The sequence below is a fragment of the Tetranychus urticae genome, chromosome 3 (genome assembly GCF_039701765.1).
Source record: "Tetranychus urticae isolate SD_2017Ah chromosome 3, NJAU_TeUrti_SD_1.0, whole genome shotgun sequence".
Classification (NCBI taxonomy): domain Eukaryota; kingdom Metazoa; phylum Arthropoda; class Arachnida; order Trombidiformes; family Tetranychidae; genus Tetranychus; species Tetranychus urticae.
This window is the reverse complement of record NC_142960.1, coordinates 3,097,640-3,123,032: the sequence shown is the minus strand read 5'-3', so window position 1 is coordinate 3,123,032 and position 25,393 is coordinate 3,097,640. Positions and strand designations below refer to the sequence as shown.

The window sequence follows — 25,393 nt, the reverse complement described above, 5'->3', positions numbered from 1 at the left end:
TGCCATCAAGGAGAGTCAAACCTTAAAAATGTTAGCTAATTTTCACAGATGATTGCTGAGGTCATTGCTAGTGATATTCAGTGTATCAATATGACACGGCAGTGTAACAGTTATACAACTTTTATTTTTGTTTTTTCGTGCCACATTCTCCTTAACAAGTAATCAAAGGGGCAAAATGTCGAATTAACTATCAAAACAAAGAATACTTTGAATCAGAGATTGCCGAGAATATATTTCATTAGGTATTCTCATTGTATGATTAACTGCATGCATAAGTTTTCGATGAAATCGCTTTCAAAGTTCAAACTTGAATTTCCTTTTATTCAACTGTAGCACCAGATTTTATTTTATTTAGTTTATCACATTGACGATGGTTTTCATCAAGAATTTGAGCCTTTAAATATGGGTTGAATTTATTGTATACAGTGGAAAGAAATTTACGATCAGTCATGATCAGGGGCTTAGATTGTTTCCATAAAAGTATTTTAATTTAAAATTGACAATAGGTTAAAGACGCTTTTATCAACAATCATCGCTATTTAATTTTTATTAAAATACTGATTTTCTAGTCAGAAATTTTAATCACCACGAAAAGAACAAAGATTTGTTTCGAGACAACTCGTCCAATGAAAACATTATACAGCTGATCGTATCAAAGTGTTGAATTGCTGATTAGTAAAAACTTTTATTTATTAACTCTTGTAGTTTTGCAGGTCTCAATAGCTGCAAACAAACTAGATTGATTCAAAAAATTAGCACAGGTATAGCCATTGCCTGGCATCACAACTACCCCAATTTCGTGGATACTCATTCTCAATGTTACAATATTTCTTGGTAATATGAGTTCTGTTGATGAAACAAAGCGATTAAGGATAATTAGTAGAGTTTAAATTATGAGTAGTTATATTTCAGGAAGACAACTCACTGGTTTGGTGTAGTTTCAGTCAAGTAAGCAGTCTGAAAGTTAACATCGTCAGCATACGAAGAATCCATGCTTTCCCATTGAAAAGACATCTGAGTGACTTGACTGAATGGCATATCTGATTTTATCGTAAAATTGTGCGATGCAGGACCTGCAAAGATTGTACTGTGAAAATGACAGTTAGTAAATAGCATGAACATGAATAATCTGAATGGCTTACGCTTCGCTCAATTGATGTTTCGCATCAGAAACCGCTCCAATTGAAATATCTTTAAGTAACCAAACGGACAAGCGGAATGGACCAACTTGGGAATTCATTTCTCCGATTTCAAGGCCAATTGAATAAGTGTGTTCAATACCATCTGAACGAATACACGGAATCAAAGTAATTAGAAAACAAGTAACTAAATAAACATAATGAATAAGGTTCTAAGCTTTACCATGTTCATAATAGAAAGGCCAAAGTGGGTTAGCAAGTATAGTTGAACAAAAAGCAAATAAAACAAAAATTACAGCCTTTGCCATAATTTCAAGCTTATTAGACACTGAATAAGTAAAAATTCACAATGATTTAATCAATAGAAGCGTATTATTTTCAAATGAGAAGTCATCTAAATCTTCATTGAAACGATATTTTATATGATACGAAATCTTGATATCAAATATTGTTATGTTCACAGTCACATTCAAAATGAGTCACGCATTTTTTTGCGATTTGATTTGTTGAGTGAATTGTATTGGAAGATCATTTCTATCGTCGATAAAATCGGATTATCAGAAAAAAAACAATTCATTAATCTTTCTCCTTTCTATTTTCAATCCAATTTTATCTTTATTAGCTCATTAACTTATCATTTCCAAGGATTATGTAGTGTTATCATTATTGAAAAATTCCATGCAATTTCATTTTCATGGTTGACCCATTGCAAAAAGATCAATATTATTACCTACGCTATGCATGTGATGCTTGGTTTTGATTGATTGATTGAACCGACAACAACATCGCTAGTATCACTTTTTTGCAAACAATTGTTATTGCATTTATCGAAGGTCATTTACGAAGGTATGTATGAAAAAAAAGTTCGAAGTAAGGGCTCCAACAGGACACAAATCAACAATGTTGCCACTCAATTCAGTTGCTATAACATTATTTTCAAGATTTTCTAGAAATATCGAGGCTCAAAGTTTTAAGGATAACGGCCAAAATCAAGAAAACTGGCGAACAGTTGTTAAACCTATTCAATCCATGACGCGAATCCACAATTTTTTTGGACAAATAATAAGTTTCAGCCCTTTAACTCTTTTCTATTTCTCAATAATAACTGAATTTAATTAAAAAATTAGCAACACGTGGTTCTGTACAATTATTCAAAAATTGTTCACTTCTTGCATCTTGCAGTGAACTTGAGCAGTTACCATTATTGATACAGTGATCATTGATGTGAGTGATCATGCATCTCAACAAACTCACATTATTAATTTCCAAGCTTTACTGTGAAATCAATCTGTGAAACTATTATTAATAATATACAGCGAATTAAAAATGATCTACAAAATGGATAACAGTTTTGATATATCGAGTATTTTCATGGTAATTGTCAACAAAAATAACAAAAAGTTTCTCTATTTTTTATTGGCATTCATTATGTTAACATCAACATCAATTGGAACAATTATCATGTACAATGCCTATCAAAACATTCTGATTGCTGAGACTTTGCGTGGAAAAAATATTTGTGTTTTGCAGTTTTTAGTTGGAATTTGTTCAGTCTTGGCAAACTTTTTCCTGGTATTTGTATGTGATTGGAAAAGATGCGTTGAATTTATCAAAATTTGGTCTCAAACTGGTCTACAAGAGGACCAAGAGATTATCAATTACATCAAAAGTGAACGTAAAAAATATCGTCTCATCCTTTTGGCAATTGATGTACTTTTTACAATTACAGCTGTTTTATTCAATCACCTACAAGATCAAAAACTGACACAAACCAACGCCAATCAATACATTGCAAATATTTGCCTAAGTTTCATTTACGCACTTCTATTCAATTTAGTTAATGATTTTCCTTTACAATTTTCACTCATCATTTGCGCCGTCTTTGTTCGTGTTAATCAACGACTCGAGCATCTGATTGAACATCCCGATTCAATTGATGACAACATTAAATCGATTCGTTTGACGCACTGTGTTGGTTCACAATTGACTCTAAAAGCTGACCAATTCCTTCGCTACTTTACAGCAGTCAATCATTTCATCATGATTTCATTCATGTTGATTAATCTTTATAGCATCATTTACCTGTCGGAATCATTGACTGACTATTTAGCTGGAATTGGTTTACAAGTTGTTGTCATCTTAGTGACTGCAATCTTTGTTTATTATGCAATTAAAATAAATCATTTGGCCTCAAAGGGCTTTCAACATGCATATCAGTTGACTTTTAATGCCAACAGTCCAAATCACTTTGCAGAGGTAAGCTTGTTTATATACCGTAATGATAAATAAATGATAATGATTAATTGATTGAAAAGCAAGATGAAAATATTATTAATAATTTCACCTTTTACTTTGACTTTGTTAATAACTATTCGGATGGTTGATCAATATCCTAGACTAGCATAAAAAAATTGATTTCAATTGATTAAAGCAAGAAAAGTCAACATTACTAAAGGTGTTTACTTTATTAGCTGTTAATAACAATGTTGATGCATAATGACAATATGATAAAACTGGTTTAATGCTTATAAACACCAAGTTTATTAAAGTCATGATATTGTCAAATAAAATATGTGTTGATTGGTTGGATCAATTAAAAGCCATTATTCATAAATTCAGTCATAAAACCTGGTTGATCAACTGTGATTTGTGCTTGAAACATTGTTTAATTGTATTTTTAAATTGTTTTTCAGACTTCATTGCTCATATACAGAATGGGCCGTAATGATATTGGATTGACATTTGCTAATTTATTCACCATCTCAGCATCGTTTATCACTTCTCTCATTACTCTTTGTATAACATTCATTTTGGCCTTTCCAACGATTCAATTCTCAAGATAACATCCTGGTTAACAACACTCTCATGATTTTGGTTGATTGTAACTTTTAGCATGTTATAATTTCCCTTTATTGTTTTATTTAAATGCTGTAATATCACTAACTGGAGTTTATCATTCATTCAATGTTCTTGTCACTGAATACTATCTTTGGATTCCCTTTATTCGAATAAATTACTTCTTTTGAAATAAAATTCTTATATGTATTATTATTATATTATAATAACTACTAATATTATCAATAACGAAAATATTGCACATCTTTTAAGCCTTTATTCCTGACGATTTATTTAGTCCTGACAGTTCATCACAAAACTGTTCTCATTGGTGGTGAATAAAACTCGCAGACATTTCTCTAACATGAAACAAATATTCAAAAGGCATGTTGTTTTTACCAGTCTATGGACCACATGTGACTCGACGAAGTAAATTTACAGCGATAACGGAACCAATGCGTTGAGCTTCGTAGAGAAAAGCCATTGTGAAAGGCATTCGATTCCTATCCGTATAAACAGGTTCTCTGTCAAATCCAATAACATCGGCTATTTCAGCTCTTATTAATATCTTGTCTTGATATTTTCTCGGGAAATTTTTTATTAAGATCATTTGATTCTACATTTATATTTACATCTACATTCTATATTCTATGATTCATAATTTAAATGTTTACATTTCATTTTTTCTATTCTTTAGTTTATATAATTCATTGATAATCAAAAATAACATTTATTATTTTCCAATGTTTAAATAAAATTGAAATTAGGCGCCCAAAAATCTCATTGGTCTTTGTTCACGTATGTTGCTGTGCAGTAGGTTTGATAAATCAGTAAGGAAAACAATCCTATTCCTTGGATTGATCTTAAACAAAACAAAAATAAATTGCATAATAAAGTGGAAAAGATTAATCTTGTTTAATTATGTTACGTTCGGTAGTTAACCAATTTTTTCCCCTTCGACTACTTGCTAGGTCTGTGAAAAAAGAGTCTGGTTTTGTGCGATCATTTGCATCTAAAAGTGAAGATAGGATCACTGCTGCCAGTCTATCCTATGAAAATGAATGGGAATCATTCAAAGTAAGTTATTTAACTTAAAAAACTGTTTTACATTTTGACTTTTCATTCTCTGATAGGCCGAGTACAACAAGGTTTATGCAGACGAAAGGGAGGAAGCTTTGAGAAAAACAATTTTCTTTGACAATCTAATGAAAATTAAAGCCCACAATGAAAGAGCTGACAATGGTGAATATACTTGGCGCTTGGGAGTCAATAAGTTTGCTGATTTGGTAAGTTCTTTATTTAGTAAGTTATTAAATGAATTGGTTCTTAATATTTTTCTTAATCAATAGACCAATGAGGAATTCAAAGCAACTTATCTTGGTTTCAAAAAGATGAAAGAACAGTGACCGAACAGCAGGATTGATATATAATTATATTATTTGATACACTGGGTAATGGTTTTTCACTTTAACTCAAAAAATCCACTTTACCTCACCAATAATTGGTAAAAATTGGTTGAATTTCTTTACTTATATCCTCTTCCATTTTACTCGTACCAAAACCAAGATCACGAAGTATGGTTGGTTCTTAATATTTTTCTTAATCAACAGACCAATGAGGAATTCAAAGCAACTTATCTTGGTTTCATAAAGAACAGCAAACAGTGACCGAACAATAGGATTGATATATTATTTGATACACTGGGTAACAGTTTTTCAAAAAAATCCACTTTACCCTCACCAATGATTGGTAAAAATTGTATTTCTTTACTTGTAGCCTTTTCCATTTTACTCGTACCAAAACTAAGACATTTAAGGGTAAACGTCTATACCCGGGTTAAGAATTTGAGAATGACTCAGTAAGATCACATCTTGTTGTAAGATCATAGAATTAACTGTAAAGATCTTTCGTATAATTTCAATTGACACGAGCTTAAGAATTTCGGAAAAGATCATACATTTATTTTGTTAAGTGAAACAAGATGCTAAGATCATTGTATGTCATATATTCTTGACAAGAAAAGTCACAATTTCTTACTGAATTTGTATGATATTCCATGTTTACAACGATCTTATTGAATATAAGCAGGTACAAAGCAAATTAACAATGGCTAATCATGATCAATGGGTAGATCACATTCAGTGATTGTGTATCTAGTTGTATATCTATCATCTTTGATAGCAATTGCACGCTCTTTGAGATTTTCTGACATAACAAGATCTTGATGGCTAGTTTCATTAATAACATGGTGATATTTTTTCAAAATAGTCATTTTTGCAAGCTCTTTCAAATGAATGTTGCTCGCTGGATCAAGACCAGATAAAACATTAACATTAGCAAGTTTTTGGAATTTTTTCAAAATGACAAATGTTTTGAGGACATTAGAGGGATTCAATCGAGACATAACAGCTACAAAGCATATTATTTTTCCGAAATTCTTGTCAACTTCACTACGACCATAAGAAACCATATATGAGCACGATCCTCGTCGATATTTATAGTTGATTGAATGATAGGTTTTATGATCTTGCTTTAGTTGATGGTAAAATTTCAGGTCAGATCGCTTAATATCGGGGTAATATGATTTCAAAAGATTAAATGGTTGTGTATCCATAGTAAAATTTTTATCCTCTGTACCAAGAAGTGAAGGCAATGAGCAAACTGGGTTGTGTTTAATGAAATCCAAGTAGTTTGCCGGATCAAGATCTTGTCTAGCAGTTTCAAGATCATTTTGCAAGAGAAGAAAGCCTTTGCTAAAAAGATACGAATCTTTGATTTGTCTTAGCTGTCCTCTTGTCCCATGAAAAGATCTTTTCAAGTTGAAAATATTGTTTTCAAAACTAAACGTTGACATGTCAACTAAACTACCATAATTTTGATATTGCTCATACAAATGAGCAAGTAAATGTAAGTTAAATCGCATATGTGATTCCCCATAAATATCTTGAAAGGCAGCATTTATTTTTTGTAATCTGTGAATTTCTTGATTTTATTGAACCGTTTTTATTAAAGTTCTTATCAATATGTTCAAGATCTTAGAACACGTAATACAGTCGTATGAAGAAGATCTTTACGACGATAAAATTGACACCAAAGGTGAGTTATTCGGACATCATAAGTGTCTTAAAACTACTATTCTAATGATTTTCTTTTATTTTCTTCATTTTCAGATGCGTTTATCATTATTTGTTTTCCTGATCGGAAGGAAATTGAAATTGAACAAGCTTCGACATTGAAACAAGATCTTGAAGTTATAAAAGATGAACTTCGATCCAAAAAACCCGTTCAAATGATGCCAGATAGAAGTCAAGAGCAAAGCTCTTTCATCTGTTTTTACGGATCTTTTCAAAGTGCTAAAAAATTCGGGCTCTTTGCCTCGCAATTTTTTTCTGAAGATCTTGATGAGCAAATCTGTGATCCTATTCTTACACCAGAGATTCAAATAACAACTATATCATCCAGTCAAGACTCTGAAATCAGTGAAAGTAAGTTTGTTTTTCTATTTAAATTATAGTATTTTATATATTTACGATCTTATATATTTAACTATTCAGATCTTACGCAAAGCCAAGCTGAAAATATTTTAGAGAAGCTGGAACAGATAAAAGATCTTGTTGATAATGTAAAAGCTTCTTTAACGAAAAATAAAAGAAAAAAACAAAGAAGACTCAAGATCAAGGCGCTAAGCGCAAGAAAGTTCCAGGCCAGCAAGTTCTTGAAAATTATGGCTATTTCAGAAAACAATCTATAAGAAAGCCGATAATTCCATCAAAAACCGAAGAACCGATTACACATCAGCGACTCAGAGAACGTTTCAATGTCTCCCTTTTCCATTGCAGACAAGATCTTGAATGGACGTCAAATATCAAGAAATTTACCATCGAAGGAATACAATCTGATATCATGGAAGGTATTAGAAATCATCTTATAAGAGGCAACGCTTTACCTGGTTATTTTGTCAGAAAAGTAGCTCGACTAATGTTCGGAGATAAAAGGCTAATGGAGACTAAGATCTTGGATCCAGAAAAAAAATTTGGAGGTGTAAAGCGTAAGAACAGAATGAAAGTTTTTTCAGACAAAGAAGAAAAAAATCTGCTATGTGAGTGGCTTTTCAGCATCATGATTGACAGTGATTTAATAATTCATTTTATTTCAGTAATTCTTAGCCAAATTGACAAAGAACTTTTTGAGTCAAAAGACGGTTGGCATATTCTAGTTAGAAATCCAATAAATCAACTTGGACTGGACCTGCGAGGAGGAAAAGTCAAGATTCAAGATGAATCCGAACCTGTAGCTGGGCCGAGCGCCATTAATCTTGACCAAAATGAACAAGATCTTGATGAAAATGATTATGTCATTGAGGATGACTCAGGCTGAAATTAGTATTATATTACTACGAATAAGCAGCAAATAGCCTCAAAGTTTCAGTTGAAATCATTAATCACTTGATTAACTCGCGTAAACTCTTAGTTATGAGCACAAAGCTCATAAATCATTTTATCAAAAATATGAAATTTTTAATCATGATCTTGCCGTAAAGCGACAATTTTTTACTATTTGCAGCTCAAAAATGTATCAGTTATTGTCATTTAGACCAAAAAATGAACTAATTTCTTGTATTTATCTGACTTGAGTCAGTTTCGAAAAAACAAAAATCTTGACATTTTTATGCCAATAAACCTCGATAAATGTTACACGATCTTTGAGTTTTCTTCATAAATCCATACTGATCTTTAGTTCAGTGCATTTTTCTGCGAAACAAGAACTTGAACACAGATGCAAAGATCTTGATTCCTATGACTAATTTTCTTTCAAGTTTTTTTAATGCTCATATGTCTCAACAACAAGATCATAGATCAGTTTCTAACGTGAAACTGCCAAATGAGTCACTAAGAGCGTGATATTTCATTCAGCCATGAGCTTGTTGATTTTTGTCTGAAAACTCAACCCGGGTAAGAACGCCAATGTTCATCAGACATCTCACGAAAGACGGATATTTGATTATTCCTTCAAAAAACAGGTCATGGGGTACAGCGAGTAGAGACTCATCAGCAAATGCTAACTTAAGATGATCCCAATCACAAATAACAACAACATCATGTTGTCCCAACTTTAAACTGTAAACTGGTCCATACTTTTTGGATAAAGAATCAAACTCAAGGTAACTTTCGTCTTTCAGGAATGGAACCAACCAATGATAACCAACAATTGGAAGTCCTTATGGTCCAGATGGTAATCGTTTGATTGAGCGCACAAGAAAATTGAACGCATATACAAATATCAGCCAAGTTTCCATGTTGTATGAGTGTTGAGAAAAGATGAAATAATCTGTCCATTTATCAATACAGTCAAATCCTCGTAAATCATACTTTCGCACCAAGCTCTAGATAAGAAATGTCACCAATTCATCTTAAGCATCGGTCGAGATGAGCTTTTCAATGGATATTGCTTAAAATTATCTTCACATTATGAGCTATCCTTGATATGATCAGTTTGTTAGCTGATCCCATATCGAACACGCAATTTTGCATTGAAAAATATTGCAATGCCAATTGTAAGACTCATGATACATTTATTTATCTGATGAATTTCGAGATAAATTGAGCTTCAAGAAATCTGAATGATAAGTATGTATTTAATGTGTTTTATTGAGCTAATTGTAAATCTAGTAAATATATTTCAAAGGTGAATCTTAATCCGATATTTTTTGCGTTTAAATGGGAACGAAGTTAGATTTATTTCATATTGATGATTTCACTCAGATTAAACATTCTTAGACAGAAAATTTCTGTTTACAAAAGTGAAAAATAGTTCTACATTATCCTTAACATTAGTGGTTTGTACATGGTTTGTATTGACATGGCACAAATTACACTCTTTTCAACCGTTTTATTCATGTTCATTGTACTTTCCTCGACAACAACTACAGCAAATTGGAAAGAATGTTTCGATTTTTCGTGTCCGATAAAAAACATTACATTTTTATTTAAAACTGATGATCACTTCGATGAAGTTAGGTCAGATATACATCTATCTTATTCAAATTCCAGTTCCGATGGAATCAGGTTTGAACTTGAAGCAAATAAATCTGACAATCTTAAGATGCTTATGATTCAGTGTGACGAGAACACTTCAAACGTTTTATTTACTTGTGGTACCATTCCTGATTACTCGAACCAGCCAGAGATGAATGGAACTGCAATTTATTTGAATGGTAAAGTCTTCTGCTCCTGGTCTATAGAGATAAGTAACTCTAAATTTCCTTTTGAGTTGATTGATCCACCTCAATATTACATCTCAGAAAGTGGATACCAAATACATTACGACTTGACCCAAACTGTACCTGTTGCTGCAGCCGACTACAGTCAGTTACCTAAAAATGTTAAACCATTTGTTGATGGCTATCAATACAAAGCTGTTGGGTCAGAGAAGTATCTGTTAATTGCTAGAGTGGCGAAAAAGAAAACTGAATTCTTATTAAAAGTTAATGGAGAAACTCCAAAATTAGTTGAAGTCAATTTAAAAAGCGACATAGGCATCGGAATTGTGTGCAATTTTGAGGATCAAGTCTTTACTATGTTCACAACATATCGAGGCGAGAAAACCAAAGAATTGTTTTTGGGTGGTGGGAAAATCGATGGAAATGAATGTCTCTGGACAATATCCGATTCATTGAAAATTCTTTCGGGGCCAGTAAAACTCAAGGAAACGACTTATGAATTGCAGATAATTGAGAACAAAAGATTTGTTTATTTTGTCGAAAATAATTTCAGTACAACACCGTCTTCTGCTTCCAGCTCATTAACAATCGCAAAATCATTGCTAATTTTCATGCTATTTTTTGTAATTTTTGCATAATCGAAAGTAACTTTACTTTAAATTTCCCAATTTATTAAACTATACCAGCACTTGTGTTTAAAAATTTGATGCATTTAGAGCGGTAATGTGCGTAATTAAACAAGATTTATTTTCTTATTCAATTAATCAGTCTCTGAATTTCATGTATTCAACTTTGAACTTGCTAAATCATTACCAATCAAGACGAATATTAACTCAATTCTGTATCAAGTCTGAATAGATAATTGATATTAAAAGATCACAGAATAACAGATTGAATTATCGGTAAGAAATGAGTCTCGTTGCTTTTCTCCAAAGCTTAAAGCAAATAACTTTTCCTTTAATCAAAGTTATCTCTTGTACAGAAACAGGAAATTAAAAACGCATTTTCAGGCAGCTAATCAAAAGTTATTAGGTAGCAAACTATGTTTTTGCATGAATTGCATGAATCTTAAATTAAAATCCAATCCAATTTTATTAATACTACAGAAAATGGTAAGAAAAGGTACAGAAAAGGCTTTTCAGAGAAATGAAAATCGATGAGCAATTAATTACAATGACATTTCGAATAATAACTCAATAAATAAACTTTCATATAAGTTCAAATTAGGGACAAAAGAATAGATAGTAACCATGCTCATCGAAATCAGAACCGATATCAAAATTTGCCTTTCTTTCAATATTCTACGGTATGGTTAGTCAAGATTAGTCAATAATATTGGTTTTATCGGGTCAGGCTTAGGCACTAATGAAGCTTTTTCGTCAAGATAAATTGATATTCTTTGCTTGTTCATCCATTACAAAGCATGCAAATTGTCTAGTCCAAGTGAAACTCGCTTCGGCTTCTGAAGCATCACTAGTTCGTTCAACTTTTGTGTAACAACTGATATTAGTAGTCCTGCATTTCAACAAAACTTAACCTTCATTTCGAAGCTCTGTTAATGCTTTATCTATCAACTATAATATCAGTTAAAAAGTATAAAATTTACTTATGAAATGAGTAACAGTTTTGATCAAAGTCAGAGCATCAAATTTTTTACTAAATTGTGCCCAGACTAAAGCGGTACGTAAGAAAATTTTTAAAAAAAGCTATGCTTAAATTAAAATCACGAAAAAGAGAGCTTGATGCGAATCACTTAAAATGAACAAATTCTCTTCACTCCGAACTCTGGAGCAGTACGACAATAAAATTACAAATGGCATCGTCGCAACAGCTAATAATGTTGCTGAGTTATAACAAATCTGTGAAAAATTAAATCAAAACAGTCCTTCATCCTCCCATTTAACAGGCCAATCAATAATATAAATTAAATTAAAACTCGAAATTATTATTTATGAATTTTTAATTATTCAACAAAGGAATCATTATGCAATTGTTATATTGGAATATTGGGAGCTAATTGTTTCATTATTTTTGATTGACATCAACAAAAATTATCAATAAAAAACTATTCAATCAATAGAGATTGAGATCTATTATTTAATTGATTTCCAGCCTCTTGTCAGACACTCATTACTCGTCTACATCAGTTTAGTGTTCAATAACTAGTTCAATGAGTATTCAACAATGAAATTGAATATTCCCTTCAACGGCTCTTTGAGATTAATCTATCATGATCGAATAGATCAAGACATATTTGATACGTTTAAAGCTTTTGGATCAATTGTGTTTGGAAAAGTACCAATTGAGTGGATTGTAGGTGACCGCGATCAGAATGACACTTGTCATTCAGCCATTTGTTCAACACCTTTTCTCCAGTCAATTCAATCTGGCCTCAGTGATGCTTCATTCCCTGCTGAGGCAATGGATCAGTTTTCATTGGTTCCAGAAAACATGAGTTTCAGTTCAATGATTGACACTCAGGGCTGTGGGTTTGTCAACCTTTACACGGAAACTTCAGTTAAGTCGAAATATCTCGGAATCTTGACCAGCTTTCAAGTAATCCACCTCAATGTTTACATTTTAATTGGTTTCTTGTTCGCCCTCGGAGTTTACATTTATTCAGTTCGTAAGAAAAGTTTACCTTGGCCTTTCAAGGGTATAACAAAACAGCTTATTGATGGAAAATTTGGGTTCATAATTTTGGTCACTTGTTATTTGGCCGTCTACCACGTCTACGAATTATTGTCTTCTACATTTACGACCAACTATTCAATTCAATCTCGAGATGCACCCTTGCTTTATTTGGATGATCTCAACAAGTCAACTCAATCTGTAGTTAGCATTCAATATTCGTACTGTACTCTTAATATGAAGGATAATACAGTTTCGTCACAGAATATTAAAACAGCTGATTCTGCGGAATTTTTCAGCTATATTCATGACCATTTATTCGATGATAGAATCGTCCTTTTTGAAACGGTACAGGCGATTAAGAGTTGCATAAGAATATTTTGCAACTTCATGATCAACGTCAAGAAAAATGCTAACTTTTATATTCATGCTAGCAATCAGCGTTATTTCAATACTGCACGTTTACTGGTTTATCACAAGTTCCTCGAGAAAAGCAAGAAATTGTTCTTACAAAGGGCAGCGTATTCTTGCGTTGAGATGGGTTTTTGTCTGGACGGACTTGATCAGGCAATCAGAATGGTTTTGGAGAAAAGAATAACAATTTATAAAACTTGTGCTCAGTGCAAACGCTACGAACAAATCGAAAGCTATCCAATGGCATATCATCCGATTGCATTCATTACGATTAAAGATGCACTCTATCTTTCTGTTCTTCTAATGGCCCTTTCAAGTTTCGTTTTTCTCATCGAATTAATCCGATCATCTAATCGCAATAGATGGTATAATATCAGCGAAATCAAGACATTTTCGTTGAGAAAGCTTGAGACCACTTGAAGTTGCAATGATTTCCAGTAACGCCATATTAAAATCACTTGGAAACTCACATACTTTTTTACTAATCCAGTAGTGATTTGGAAGACCTTTCATTGGTATAATTGACCAACTGCTTCGTTGAATTGACATGTAAAAGTTCTTTATAAGCATTAAAATTGAAAATTTTATTTTGTATGAACACTTTTTAAGCTTTGGTTGCTCTCAAAAAAAGCTTGACGGTATTAGGTTGTCTGTAGCAACAATGACTGTTTTTGATCTACAAATAGATTAACATACTAATGATTTACTATTCGAAGCGTAAAGACTTTAATCGTCTAGTAATTTGATCACAAACATAGCAAATGGGAAATTGACACTTTTAAGCGTATTTAAAGCCCAATACATCGACAAACTATTGAATTTGCCTATTTTCACTTATTTTTATGTGAAAATAATTGTCACTAAACAGACAAAATCACAATTTCGATATTGATTTTCGATCGATTCTGACTTTTAAAAACTGCTCATTAGACATTTAATTTGTTTTTGTTCATGATCTAATAATGTAAAAGATTTTAATACAAAACCTTGTTAATCAATGGTGGCAAACATTAAAGGGTGATTTCTCATAGCTTCGTTAAACAGACTTCATTAAGTTAAAAAAGTCTTTGGGTCAAAAACAAATTTCGAAGTTTCTTCGTCGAAATTTAAGCTAGTAGAAATACTCAAAATTTAGGCAATTTTTCAAAAATAAGAGGAGGTAAATGTTTCGGTCGCCTTGAAACTCCAAATGTTGCTTCGAGTGATAGTTTTATGCTTGGGTCATATCGAACCTGATATTTTTGTAAGATATTCACAAGGTACAAGAATAATTCCACATTGGCTAGGCCTTCACCGAGACAGATCCTTTTACCTCCACTAAAGGGAACCAAGTAAGGTGGCTTGATAGCTTTGCTTCCATCTTCAGACAGATATCGGTTGGGATCAAACTTTTCTGGTTCTATCCATATCTTTGGATCTCGATGAATGCTCCATAAATTGAAGATTACAATAGTATCTTTGGGAATATTGTATTTACCAATCTTTGTGTCTCTTGAGGCTCTACGAAGTAAATTGACCGCAACAACAGACCCAATGCGCTGAGTTTCATAAAGAAAAGCCATTGTGAAAGGCATTCGATTCCTATCCGTATAAACAGGTTCTCTTTCAAATCCAATAACATCGGCTATTTCAGCTCGTATCTTATCTTGATATTCAGGATTGTAAATCAAATACATCATTGCCCATGATAGTGTACTTGTGACAGTATCGGATCCAGCAGCAAAAAAGCCTGTCAAGTTACGTCTTAAAACTCCCATGCTAAACAATTCATCATTTTCATCTTTATTTTGGCGATTTTTTTGTTCCACCAGGTAACCATCAATGTAATCCTCTATTTCATTTACTCTTGATTCAGATTGATGCATATCGATCTCTTTTTGCAACAAATCTTCAACAGCATGTACATGCTTGGAGATCACACTTACACGAAACAGTCCAAGAGCAGTCGCTATTTTGACAAGCCAAGGTAAAAATGTACTCAATCCAGCAAATTGGAAAGTTTGGTTAACACGATCCATGTTCTCATCTAAACCGATTTTGTATGGATCGGAATAACTGAAGTTGTGACCGAACAGCAGGATTGATATATTATTCGATACACTGGGTAATAGTTTCGTGAAAAAGTCAACTTTGCCCTGACCAATGGTTGGTAAAAATTGTTTGATTTCCCTTCTTATAGCCTCTTCCATTTTACTCGTACCAAGGCCAAGATCACGAAGCACTTGCAAAGAAACACGTCTATGAAAGCGCCAATCATCACCAGACATCTCAGCGAAAGACGGGTATTTGATTATTCCTTCAAAAAACAGTTCATGGGGCTTAGCGAGTAGAGACTCATCAGCAAACGCTAACTTAAGATGATCCCAATCACAAATGACAACAACATCATGTTGTCCTAACTTTAAACAATAAACTGGTCCATACTTTTTGGATAAAGAATCAAACTGAAGGTAACTTTCGTCTTTTAGGAATGGATAATAACCAATGATTGGAAGTCCCCATGGTCCAGGTGGTAATTGGAATAATCTTTTGATTGTTGTCACAAGAAAATTAAAGACAAATAAAAATATGAGTCCAGTTGTTATACTGTATAAGGGTTGAGAAAAGACAAAATAATCGGTTAAAAACATTTCAATTGACACAAGTGGAGAAGTGAAGTTTAATGACAACAGACATAGTAACCAAGAAAACCTGGTAACAGTCTAGTTATAGCAAAGAGTACAAGAGTACTTGTGTGTTAGGAAGTACGGATACGGACACAGGGGAGGAGCACTAATTTAACACACAGTTTGATCTAATCACAAAAAAGATGCTCACATGTCTATTTCAATGCATTAATTCATAACAATGGCAATTCTATTGTTAACGGATTTTCATACCAACATTAAATGCTTGCATTAGTGTCCAAACAAATTGACAAGCAATCCACTCCAGAATTATCTCTATCATCTTTCTCAATTGAGTTATTAATCAGCGATTGATATTAAACTTAAAAAGATCCTTTCGATTGGATCCCGATTTAAAAGTCTTGTTATTTGCGCTAGTGTCCGTTTAACTAAACTGTTACCGAAAACCCATGAATACCTAAAACATTGGTTATAATCAAAGATTAATATTATATAATGTATTAATCTTTGGTTATAATGTTATTGATAAACACCGTTTGATAAGTATCGATTCATTATTTTAGGACAATGTCAATCATTATTTGAAATGTAATTAATCATAAACACTTCACGTGAAAATCAATCTGGTAATGTCTTTTTACCCAATCTTAATCTCTGAATGAGCAAACAATCGGGTAGAAAGCATTATATTTTAATGAATATATTCAGCTACATGACTAGATATTACATGTAGTTTTCTAGAAAATAAAACTCTTACATTTTTATGCAGTTGCTGGACGTGTAATATTTAATGATTTTAACAGTTATTCAACTTACCAGGGAATCTTTTCTTAATAATTCTTGGTATTTAACGCTTTTCACCATTCAGGGATGGGTAATTGGAAGTCCCCATGATTCAGGTAGTATTGATAAAATGATTTAATTTGTTTTCTTTGAAAATTGTGCACAAATATAAATATGAGCCCAGTTGCTATACTGTACAATGGCTGAGAAAAGACAAGATAATCGGTTAAAAACATTTCCCTTTTCAAACGAGATTGCGATCTTACGTTTAATGAATTGCAATTGTTAAAAAAGTTTAAATGACCTAATGAATACTGTGCGTGATCCAAGTTTCAAAAAATTTCTTTCTGTTAATCGATAAACCCAATTAAAAATTATTATTCCCAATTAATTAATTATTAAAATTATTACAACATTCTATCGTTTTGCGTTCGCAAGATATTACTTAAATCGGTTGCATCAACCCTTAAAATACAATTATGGCCGAACCAAATAATTCACAGATCCTTTGGTAGGACTTATCATTGTTTTTTATGTCAAATGTCCGTAAATCAAGTTTCATTGAGTCAATTTACTTGAATATCCTACTGAATATCTCGCCTGAAGGTAAACAAAGGAGCGATTAAAATCACTAAAACAGGGCAAAATCCTTTAATTTTTTTTAATTATCTGAGATTCTTATCAAGTAGGATTTCAGTGTATTTATTGATTTCTTGAGTTTTCTGATCGATATTTTCGAATGGATATTAAAATAAATTTAGTGAAAATTGAAATATTGATTGAATTTAGACAATGAACATTGATCTCTCCTGATTAAAACAATTGAAGAAATTTTTTTTTATTTTCTCAATTTTCCCAGCTCTACTGACAATGCTTTGTGTGAATTATTTTAAATTTTAACAACAGTTAAAAGGTATCAAAGTGATCTGCGAAATGAATAACAGTTTTGATATATCGAGTATTTTCATGATAATTGTCAACAAAAAAGGCAATAAAGGTTCTTATTTGTTATTGGCAGTCCTTTTATTACTTACAGCATCAATTGGATCTTTTACCATGTTCAATGCCTATCAAAACCTTTTGCCCGCCAAAACTTCGCGAGAAAAAAATGTTTGTGTTTTACAGCTTTTAATTGGAATGGCGATAATCCTTGCATATTTTTCTCTAGTATTTCTATGTGATTGGAAACGATGCGCGGAATTCATCAAAATTTGGACTCAAACTGGCCTACAACACGATCAAGAGGTTATCAATTACATCAAAAGTGAACGTAAAAAGTATCGTCTCATCATAATTATTCTTGTTGTCGTTTTTGCAGTTACAGTTGTTTTATTCAATCCACGTTATGGTCAAAGACTGCACCAAATGAGTGTATATCAATTGATAGCAGTTATAAGCATAAGTTTCAGTTATCCCGCTCTATTCAGTTTAGCTTTTGATTTCCCGTTACAATTTTCACTCATCATTTGCACCGTATTTATCCGTGTTAATCAACGACTCGAGCATCTTATTGAACATCCCGATTCAATTGATGGCAACATTAAATCGATTCGTTTTATGCACTGTGTTGGTTCACAATTGACTCTAAAAGCTGATCAATTCATTCGCTACTTTACTGCAGTCAATTATTTCATCATGATTTCATTCATGTTGATTAATCTTTATAGCATCATTTTCTTGTCAGAATCATTGTCTGATTATTTTGCTGGAATTGGTTTACAATTTGTTGTCATCTCGATGACTGCAATCTTTACTTATTATGCAATTAAAATAAATCATTTGGCTTCAAAGGGCTTTCATCATGCATATCAATTAACATTTACTGAAAACTGCCCAAGCAGTTTTGCAGAGGTAAGACTTTAAACCATGATTTTCAATTCAAATAAATTCAAAAGATTGCTAATGAGATTTACACTTAATTTTATTAGTTAATTACATTAATGATTTGAATATTAAAATATAATCAAGTTGGTTTTCATACTTGTCTAAGAAAATTAATTAAGTATTGATTGGTTAAATCATCTAACAAATTACAGATGTAAAATGATTATGCAAATGAATTTCACAAATGCAAAATCAAAATTTATTTGACTGACTATGTTTTACATTTAAAACATTTGATTAATTATTATTCACTATATGTTTTAAAATTTTTCAGACTTCATTGCTAATATACAGAATGGGCCGTAATGATATTGGACTTACATTTGCTAATCTTTTCACCATCACAGCATCATTCGTCACTTCTCTAATTACTCTTTGTATAACAATCATTCTGGCCTTTCCAACAATTAAATCACAGTTCTGAAGAAAACATCGTGGTCAAATAGTCAGTCCAGAGTTTGGATAACTCTTGAAATGATACTATCGCCCTTCAATATTTACTGTGGCTGTACAAATACAAACTTAATTTATCATTCATTTGCTATTCTCTCAACGAATTAGTTCAGTTAGTTTTTGTCCTCTTTGAATTTGCCTTTGAATAATCTGTTTTATTCACAATAAAATTTATATTAAATAAAATACCCAAGTCTACCAAAAATCAAGTAATGGTTGGTGAAAATAAAATGAAAATTTGATGAATTGAAATTTATTCATGATTGCTTTGATTTAAGATCGAGTCTGGTCTGATTTTTGAATGGTTAAAAGATATACAGCTGCGAAAATGGAGTTAGACCTCGATACCATATCTTTGGCGCATTGTTTGGTATCCAAGCATATCGATAGTCAATTTTTTGAGATAAATTAAGCACAATCAACATCGATTCAATGCCTTAACCAATAAGTCTTGAGTTGATGTTGGTTAGCAAAAATTTATCTCAAAAAATTGACTATCGATATGCTTGGATACTAAACAATGCGCCAAAGATATGGTATCGAGGTCTAACTCCATTTTCGCAGCTGTATAACTGATAAAGAATGATTGTCTCATTTTAAATGGACAATGTTTACATGTTTTTTATAATTTGTCTCACTAAAATAATAATTAATAATGTTTTACAAGATTAATTAGCAGTGATGAGTAAAACCCAAGCCAGATATTGCAAGGGTAAGATCACAGCGAATCATTTAATGATATTTCTTACAAAAAGTCGAAGAAGAATTACAATGCAAGACTCTAGCATCGAAGAGATCGACGATGTTCCAGCACAGCAGGCACTGCTTCACGTGCATGGATTGCATACGTAACATTTGATTTTAATTGCAGCCAATCACAATTAAGATTTTCGGGTCGAAGCCCAAATTCACAAGGAACGATATCTCATGTGAAATTAAAAGTAGCTCCAAAAGCTGGATGGGCAGATGGATTACCTTCTGGTAAATCACAAACTAAATCTCCTTTATTGGCAAGGTTTTTATTGGTCATGAGGTAATCAATTTCATACTTTCTCTTTGTGTCCTTAAAGTTTCTAAGAACTAATTCAGTTTTCTATATGAGGTAACAAAGTAAAATTTCCTTTTTCTGGGTTGTGATATTTTTTTTAGTATCGATATTCCGGCAAAAATAGATGTTTTTAATATTTAAATCTCCTGCCCACACAATTGCATCCATTGGCTTTATTTTTTGTCCAGAAGAATCGGTTCCGCCAGTCTTTAAACGAATTGCTGCTGCGAAAGCAGAAGTCAGAAAATCGTAAATAATGCCCGTACTACTGCTGGTATTGTGACAATTTATAACTCCGACCCTCTTGCTGTCAGGTGAGATGGCCATGTTAATACTGCAAATTTTCCAATTGCGCCTCCAGTATTTGCTTGTATCCACCTCGAAGCAGCTTCCATACTCGAGCTGCAATGTAGTCGCAATCGTCTTTTGATAATGCACAGCAGTGTTCTTTAGACGTCGATGCATCCGATTGTGTTTTTTTCGCCTACAAGCTTTAGAGCTGTACAGAACCTTCGGAGTCTTTGGTGAAGTAGCTGGCGAAACCTTGAATGAAAACAGAGCGTTAATACTGACCGTTAATAAAGACTAGTAAGTTAACTTACCCTCTGAGACAAGACATTCAACTGTTCATCATCGTTATTACAAATGACAGCAAGTAGAATTATAAGACCAGAATTATTCAAAAAAGCATAAAAAATCTCTTCTCAATATTCTTTACCATGAAATCAAGTAGTAAACATTCAAATTTTTCATTTCAATAAAGATTGGGATTTGCCTTTAAAATTTTTCAGAATATTATTCTAGAATTTCTTATTGATACCGAAATTCAGCATCTCTTGGTCAGTTCGTGAATTGAGTTTCTTGTGCTTTTGGTTTAAACCAAAATCTTGCTTTTGTTGAGGTTCGATCATTCAAAAGATCTGCTTATATAATAAATATCAAATAAGTTTTAATGAATGTGATTACAGTATTTCTCAAAGTGAGTATCCTCAGAGCATCCTAGAGTAAAGTAAATATTATTTTTGAAATCTTCATAAGCTTCTTACTTATACATCTAAGACAAAATACAATCAAACCAATAAAAACAAGAATGCAAATATCAAAAGACTTACGTCTGATGGTTTTATCCGCTTACTAGCTTGAGAGCTGCCCAGAACCTCAGGAGACTGCGATTCAGTATCTGGCGAAACCTTGAATGAAAACAGAGCGTTAATACTGACCGTTAATAACGACTAGTAAGTTAACTTACCCTCTGAGACAAGGTATTCATATGTTCATCATCGTTATCACGCAAAGCACTAAGTACGACATTATCCTGATAAAAAGTAAAGTAAAGTAAAAAAGTGGATCAGATATTATTTTTACAATCTTCACACACTTCTTACTTCTACATCTGACATCTTGTGACTTATCAAATAAAAATTAATGAGACAAAATTCAATTAAATACAATAAAAACGAGAACACAAAATATCAGTAGACTTACGTCAATTGTTGTTAACAAAAATGAGGAAATTAGGAAAGAAAGTTGGCGAAAGTAAACGAAAGGAGTACCATCTAGCGGATTTGATTTAGATGACACTTCGCCTCAGGACATTGAAATGCAATCTTTAAGATTTGAATTAATTGAACGCGATTCGTTAAATTTCTAATAAAATGCATGTAATATTATAATATAAGGTTGTGGCTACTCTGTGGTTAGTTTTTATGAACATGCACACGTAAAATCAAAAAGCAAAAGAAGGGGATGTGTCAAACTATTTTATTACGAGTGATTAAGACAAATACATTACATATAACGCTACATTTTAACGTTACTCTGTGACAGTTCGGCCTGGAGATAATTAGAGCTCAACGGTTTGAAGCTCTCTCCAGCGACGCAAGCGTGGCCTGCAATTCCTGTTGTATTCGATGCAACACTTTAACTGTTACTTTATTTTCCACTTTATCTGCTACTTCATCTGCTACTTCATCTAACTCGCCTTCGGATAATCCGTAAACATTGTTGCCTCTTTCGGTGATTCTAATGAGATAACCAATTGTGCAATAGCTTCGGGTTGCTGCACCTAGAAGAGTAATGAAATGAAAATGCATGAAATGATAAACGAATATGTATACTGATAAAAGTACACTTACCCTTCGAGAGTAGATTACTTTTCCATCTTCAAGCTCGGGTTTTATGCGCTGACTTGCCATGGTGAGTACTGAACTGGTAAAAATTGTTGTAATCAATAATACAAACCAAAATGGATTAATCAAATCACAGAGAATACTCAGGATAGATTTTTTTACCAACAGATAAGGAAAATGCTGAATTTATGAAAGTTATTGCTTTTGAAGTTTAAAAGAAGATCGATCAGATGGCGTTATAAGCTGCATTGTCAGCTTTTTTGATTATTGCTTTATTTTTTCTCTACAATTCATACTGTAATAGTATTCATTTGAGATTTGGAATTTTTCATTTTTGATTCAAATTACAATTATAAATACAATTTCTTCATTTCAGATTGCTAGTTAATTTATTCATGAAATGCTTACTTGCTTAATATTTGGCGCGTGAAGATTGTTTCCTTGTTGCTCATATCCACCTCACTATTGCTACTGCAACGAGAAATAAGGAGACATTGATAGGGATTAATTCAATGAGGAATCTATCATACTCAAAGCTATTTTTCAGGGCTAATTTTAATTTCAATTCAGAACGCTGGATAAGTAAAATAAATGGAGTAGCAAAGTGAACAAAAAAGGATTATCTTTAAATATTCAATGAAGAAAAATACTTTTAACCAAGCTCTGCATTGCTTTCGGTATGATCATTCCAGTCCGTATACTATTTGCATAGGAACTTAAAAATAGTACGATTACAATCCACTCATTTCTAATTCATTAAATAAATACTAATATCGTAAAATCCATTGAACTCGAATCTTTATTAAAAGTAATTCATTAACAATATAATGTAAATCAGTTATTTTTTAGATAAAATACCATACCATCCAGAACGTCAATAACTTCATCTTTCAAAGCCGTCATCAACTTATTCGTCACAATATTAGCGAAATATTCAAATTCATCTTCTGACAATCCGAATTTACCACCTTTTGCGGGCTTTCCTGTTAATGATTCGGGTGCAGTGCGTTTCTGTTTTGATGAACTGGAATGTTGACTCATTTGTTGAGTCTCTGAGGAAGCGGATTGTGGTGCGTCATCTCTTGGAGGCTACAACATAGAATGTAAAAATAGAAAATATTAATAATAATTTAATATCATAAACCGTACAATCAGGGCGAATGATAAATGGACTTATGAAGCTAACATACTTTCTGTGAATAGGATTTGGTGTCAGATTCACCACCCGAAATATTTGCATTCTGAGAAAAATAATTGATTAGTAATATGAACTATGTAGAAACATCGATTTTTTTACCTGTGAAGACATCTTTATCCCTGAATTCAGACACTCATATTCTGAAGCAAAGATGATACAACGATAAAACAAAAACGGAATAATGTTTACCAAAAGTTGAAAATGATAAAATGCACATAATGAGACGATGCCATCTAGCGGATTTGAACAAATGATGAATCGATCTATCACTCGTACGCGATAGATTGATCAATCGATCTATCTTTAATTATTGAACGAAATGAATGATTGCTGAAATAGCTACTACATACATACTTCGATCAGTAATGTATATCATATCAAACTCGTAAAAAATGTTTGTTATTGAGCTATATAGCTTTCCAATGAAGACGAAAATCATCAGTTCGCTTTTTGTGGCCAAATCAAAGGATTGATACAATAGGCAGAAGGCAATAGTTGAAACAATAGTTAGCTTATAGTTCACTTTTCACAATGTAGCTCAGTTAAATATCTCAAAAAGCAGGATTTCAATCCAGCAATTTGCTTGTTGACCAATGGTTGTAATTGCAAATTATTCAAATATTTCAGCAAGATTTTAATGGGATATTTTAATTCTTGAATATAATAAAATAAAATTAACACAGTTAAAAGTAAAACTCTTTTTAGGGAGTCTAGCTTTTTAATTATCATTTTAGAACTTTTATAGTGAGCGTAACCTGTCTGGCAAAACCAATGGGTTTACAATAAGCAATTTAAATAAACATTGAAAATATGCGTAAACATAAAAAGCAATTAAAGTGAACCATTAAATCTATTTTTGTTACATATTCCGGCCACTTTTCTGGACTGAACTGAGATGAAGAACCATCAAAAGGGTATTTTATGCTGAATTCAAATGGCATCAAACGCCTTTCAAAAGCAAATTTTTTTCGATTTTTAAAACAACAGATATGATGAAGTTGACATGAATAGTTTCCAATTTTTGAAACCATGCTTTTTGAGTAAAATTTCTTTTCTTCCTCTTTTTCATTATGTCACCAGAATCTTTATCATAGACATAATACTTGATACCTTTGAAAACACTGAACATTTCTCCTCTTTCTCCTCTTTCTCCTTTTTCACCTTTTTCACCTTTGCCACCTTTCTTTCTTTTCTTTCTTTTCTTCCTTTCTCTTCTTTTTGCTCGGACGTATCTGCCTGAAAAAATTTAGGAAACTCAGATTCTTGATGCTGAGGTCGAGGTTCAAATTTATTTTTGATTACTGTAAAACCTTAGTTAATGCATGTCTTGGTTAACGCATAAAAAGCTCCATCTAATGTGGTATGTTGTAACTTTGACAAACGATTCTATGAATCCTAAAGAAACTGGAACAGGTTATATGTACACAAATCAGTGTACACTTAATTTGAAGTTAAACATACACAGCGAAATCAGAGCCCTCTATTGCATCAAAGCTACAATTTTGTGTGATAAGCTCAGAGCCCTCTATGGCTACAATTATGAAATTTTATCAAACGACGTTCAGACGATATGAAAAATGAGCGCTCGTGAAATACAGTTAGGTGCTAGTTTTTCTTGTTACACAGATCTTTCTCATTTCATTTCTCAATACGAAGAATCAAATTTTTGCCAGCTATACAAGCGAAGCAGTAAAAAATCGAAGGACCCTTGACATACTCAAGAATTTATTGTTGCTGCAAAGCAGGTGGAAAAAACTTTGCGGCCAATTCAAAAATATATTATAAAACAAGGTTAATAAATTTTCTCATTCTAATTTACATAATATAATTTTAATAACAGGTTTATTTCTCATTAGGTCCTTCCAAAGCTGTTGTTCATTCAGCATTTTAGTTACTATAAAAGACGAGAAACTTGTTGTATCAAAGGTAAATCCAATCCATCATTGCAAGTTGGCCGGTGATCCTCTGATCTATAACTCGTTACCTCGACAAAGAAAACCAAAGATGGCTGAAGCTCAATCAATATTGAACA

The 25,393-nt window shown here is 32.4% G+C and overlaps 6 protein-coding genes across 10 annotated transcripts; 4 read left to right on the top strand and 2 right to left on the bottom strand.

The window, feature by feature from the left end:
- Positions 1–665: 665 nt before the first annotated feature.
- LOC107370434 (uncharacterized) lies at positions 666–1,520 on the bottom strand. Its single transcript, XM_015938431.3, has 4 exons — positions 1,363–1,520; positions 1,143–1,284; positions 926–1,087; positions 666–846 (listed from the first exon to the last, which is right to left on the bottom strand). The coding sequence occupies exons 1-4, from the start codon at positions 1,445–1,447 to the stop codon at positions 753–755; spliced, it is 483 nt and encodes a 160-aa protein (XP_015793917.2). The 5' UTR covers positions 1,448–1,520; the 3' UTR covers positions 666–752.
- A 797-nt stretch (positions 1,521–2,317) lies between these two features.
- Positions 2,318–4,166, top strand: LOC149093181 (uncharacterized). Its single transcript, XM_089269041.1, has 2 exons — positions 2,318–3,395; positions 3,833–4,166. Exons 1-2 carry the CDS (start codon positions 2,466–2,468, stop codon positions 3,980–3,982), a joined length of 1,080 nt encoding a protein of 359 aa, XP_089125167.1. The 5' UTR covers positions 2,318–2,465; the 3' UTR covers positions 3,983–4,166.
- A 623-nt stretch (positions 4,167–4,789) lies between these two features.
- On the top strand, positions 4,790–5,717 carry LOC149093180 (crustapain-like). 3 transcript variants are annotated; one of them, XM_089269044.1, is made up of 4 exons: positions 4,790–5,051; positions 5,108–5,260; positions 5,324–5,425; positions 5,541–5,717. In XM_089269044.1, the coding sequence occupies exons 1-3, from the start codon at positions 4,896–4,898 to the stop codon at positions 5,378–5,380; spliced, it is 366 nt and encodes a 121-aa protein (XP_089125170.1). In that variant the 5' UTR covers positions 4,790–4,895; the 3' UTR covers positions 5,381–5,425; positions 5,541–5,717. The 3 variants fall into 3 exon arrangements, with proteins under 3 accessions (XP_089125170.1, XP_089125172.1, XP_089125171.1); XM_089269045.1 differs by having other exon boundaries at positions 4,797–5,051; positions 5,585–5,717; XM_089269046.1 differs by lacking the exon at positions 5,324–5,425 and having other exon boundaries at positions 4,796–5,051; positions 5,585–5,717.
- LOC107371760 (uncharacterized) lies at positions 5,555–8,668 on the top strand. 3 transcript variants are annotated; one of them, XM_089269042.1, is made up of 5 exons: positions 5,555–5,678; positions 5,751–7,070; positions 7,145–7,459; positions 7,529–8,073; positions 8,131–8,668. In XM_089269042.1, exons 2-4 carry the CDS (start codon positions 6,998–7,000, stop codon positions 7,723–7,725), a joined length of 585 nt encoding a protein of 194 aa, XP_089125168.1. In that variant the 5' UTR covers positions 5,555–5,678; positions 5,751–6,997; the 3' UTR covers positions 7,726–8,073; positions 8,131–8,668. The 3 variants fall into 3 exon arrangements, with proteins under 3 accessions (XP_089125168.1, XP_015795400.2, XP_089125169.1); XM_015939914.3 differs by lacking the exon at positions 5,555–5,678 and having other exon boundaries at positions 5,879–6,881; positions 6,987–7,070; XM_089269043.1 differs by lacking the exon at positions 5,555–5,678 and having other exon boundaries at positions 5,879–7,070; positions 7,814–8,073.
- A 5,474-nt stretch (positions 8,669–14,142) lies between these two features.
- LOC107370433 (cytochrome P450 2H2-like) lies at positions 14,143–15,968 on the bottom strand. The gene has a single exon (XM_015938430.3). The coding sequence runs from the start codon at positions 15,867–15,869 to the stop codon at positions 14,364–14,366; it is 1,506 nt and encodes a 501-aa protein (XP_015793916.1). The 5' UTR covers positions 15,870–15,968; the 3' UTR covers positions 14,143–14,363.
- Positions 15,969–17,507: 1,539 nt separating this feature from the next.
- Positions 17,508–19,201, top strand: LOC112539760 (uncharacterized). Its single transcript, XM_025162520.2, has 2 exons — positions 17,508–18,500; positions 18,808–19,201. Exons 1-2 carry the CDS (start codon positions 17,583–17,585, stop codon positions 18,955–18,957), a joined length of 1,068 nt encoding a protein of 355 aa, XP_025018288.2. The 5' UTR covers positions 17,508–17,582; the 3' UTR covers positions 18,958–19,201.
- The last annotated feature ends 6,192 nt before the right edge of the window (positions 19,202–25,393 follow it).

Bases quoted from the DNA above. Each gene is read 5' to 3' on its own strand.
- LOC107370434 (XM_015938431.3), bottom strand. From the start codon at position 1,447: ATGGCAAAGGCTGTAATTTTTGTTTTATTTGCTTTTTGTTCAACTATA. The intron at 1,285-1,362 runs GTAAAGCTTAGA...GTATTCGTTCAG, and splicing joins GCCTTTCTATTATGAACATG to ATGGTATTGAACACACTTAT. The intron at 1,088-1,142 runs GTAAGCCATTCA...TCATTTTCACAG, and splicing joins AAACATCAATTGAGCGAAGC to TACAATCTTTGCAGGTCCTG.
- LOC149093181 (XM_089269041.1), top strand. From the start codon at position 2,466: ATGATCTACAAAATGGATAACAGTTTTGATATATCGAGTATTTTCATG. The intron at 3,396-3,832 runs GTAAGCTTGTTT...ATTGTTTTTCAG, and splicing joins GTCCAAATCACTTTGCAGAG to ACTTCATTGCTCATATACAG.
- LOC149093180 (XM_089269044.1), top strand. From the start codon at position 4,896: ATGTTACGTTCGGTAGTTAACCAATTTTTTCCCCTTCGACTACTTGCT. The intron at 5,052-5,107 runs GTAAGTTATTTA...ATTCTCTGATAG, and splicing joins ATGAATGGGAATCATTCAAA to GCCGAGTACAACAAGGTTTA. The intron at 5,261-5,323 runs GTAAGTTCTTTA...CTTAATCAATAG, and splicing joins TCAATAAGTTTGCTGATTTG to ACCAATGAGGAATTCAAAGC.
- LOC107371760 (XM_089269042.1), top strand. From the start codon at position 6,998: ATGTTCAAGATCTTAGAACACGTAATACAGTCGTATGAAGAAGATCTT. The intron at 7,071-7,144 runs GTGAGTTATTCG...CTTCATTTTCAG, and splicing joins CGATAAAATTGACACCAAAG to ATGCGTTTATCATTATTTGT. The intron at 7,460-7,528 runs GTAAGTTTGTTT...TTAACTATTCAG, and splicing joins AGACTCTGAAATCAGTGAAA to ATCTTACGCAAAGCCAAGCT.
- LOC107370433 (XM_015938430.3), bottom strand. From the start codon at position 15,869: ATGTTTTTAACCGATTATTTTGTCTTTTCTCAACCCTTATACAGTATA.
- LOC112539760 (XM_025162520.2), top strand. From the start codon at position 17,583: ATGAATAACAGTTTTGATATATCGAGTATTTTCATGATAATTGTCAAC. The intron at 18,501-18,807 runs GTAAGACTTTAA...AAAATTTTTCAG, and splicing joins GCCCAAGCAGTTTTGCAGAG to ACTTCATTGCTAATATACAG.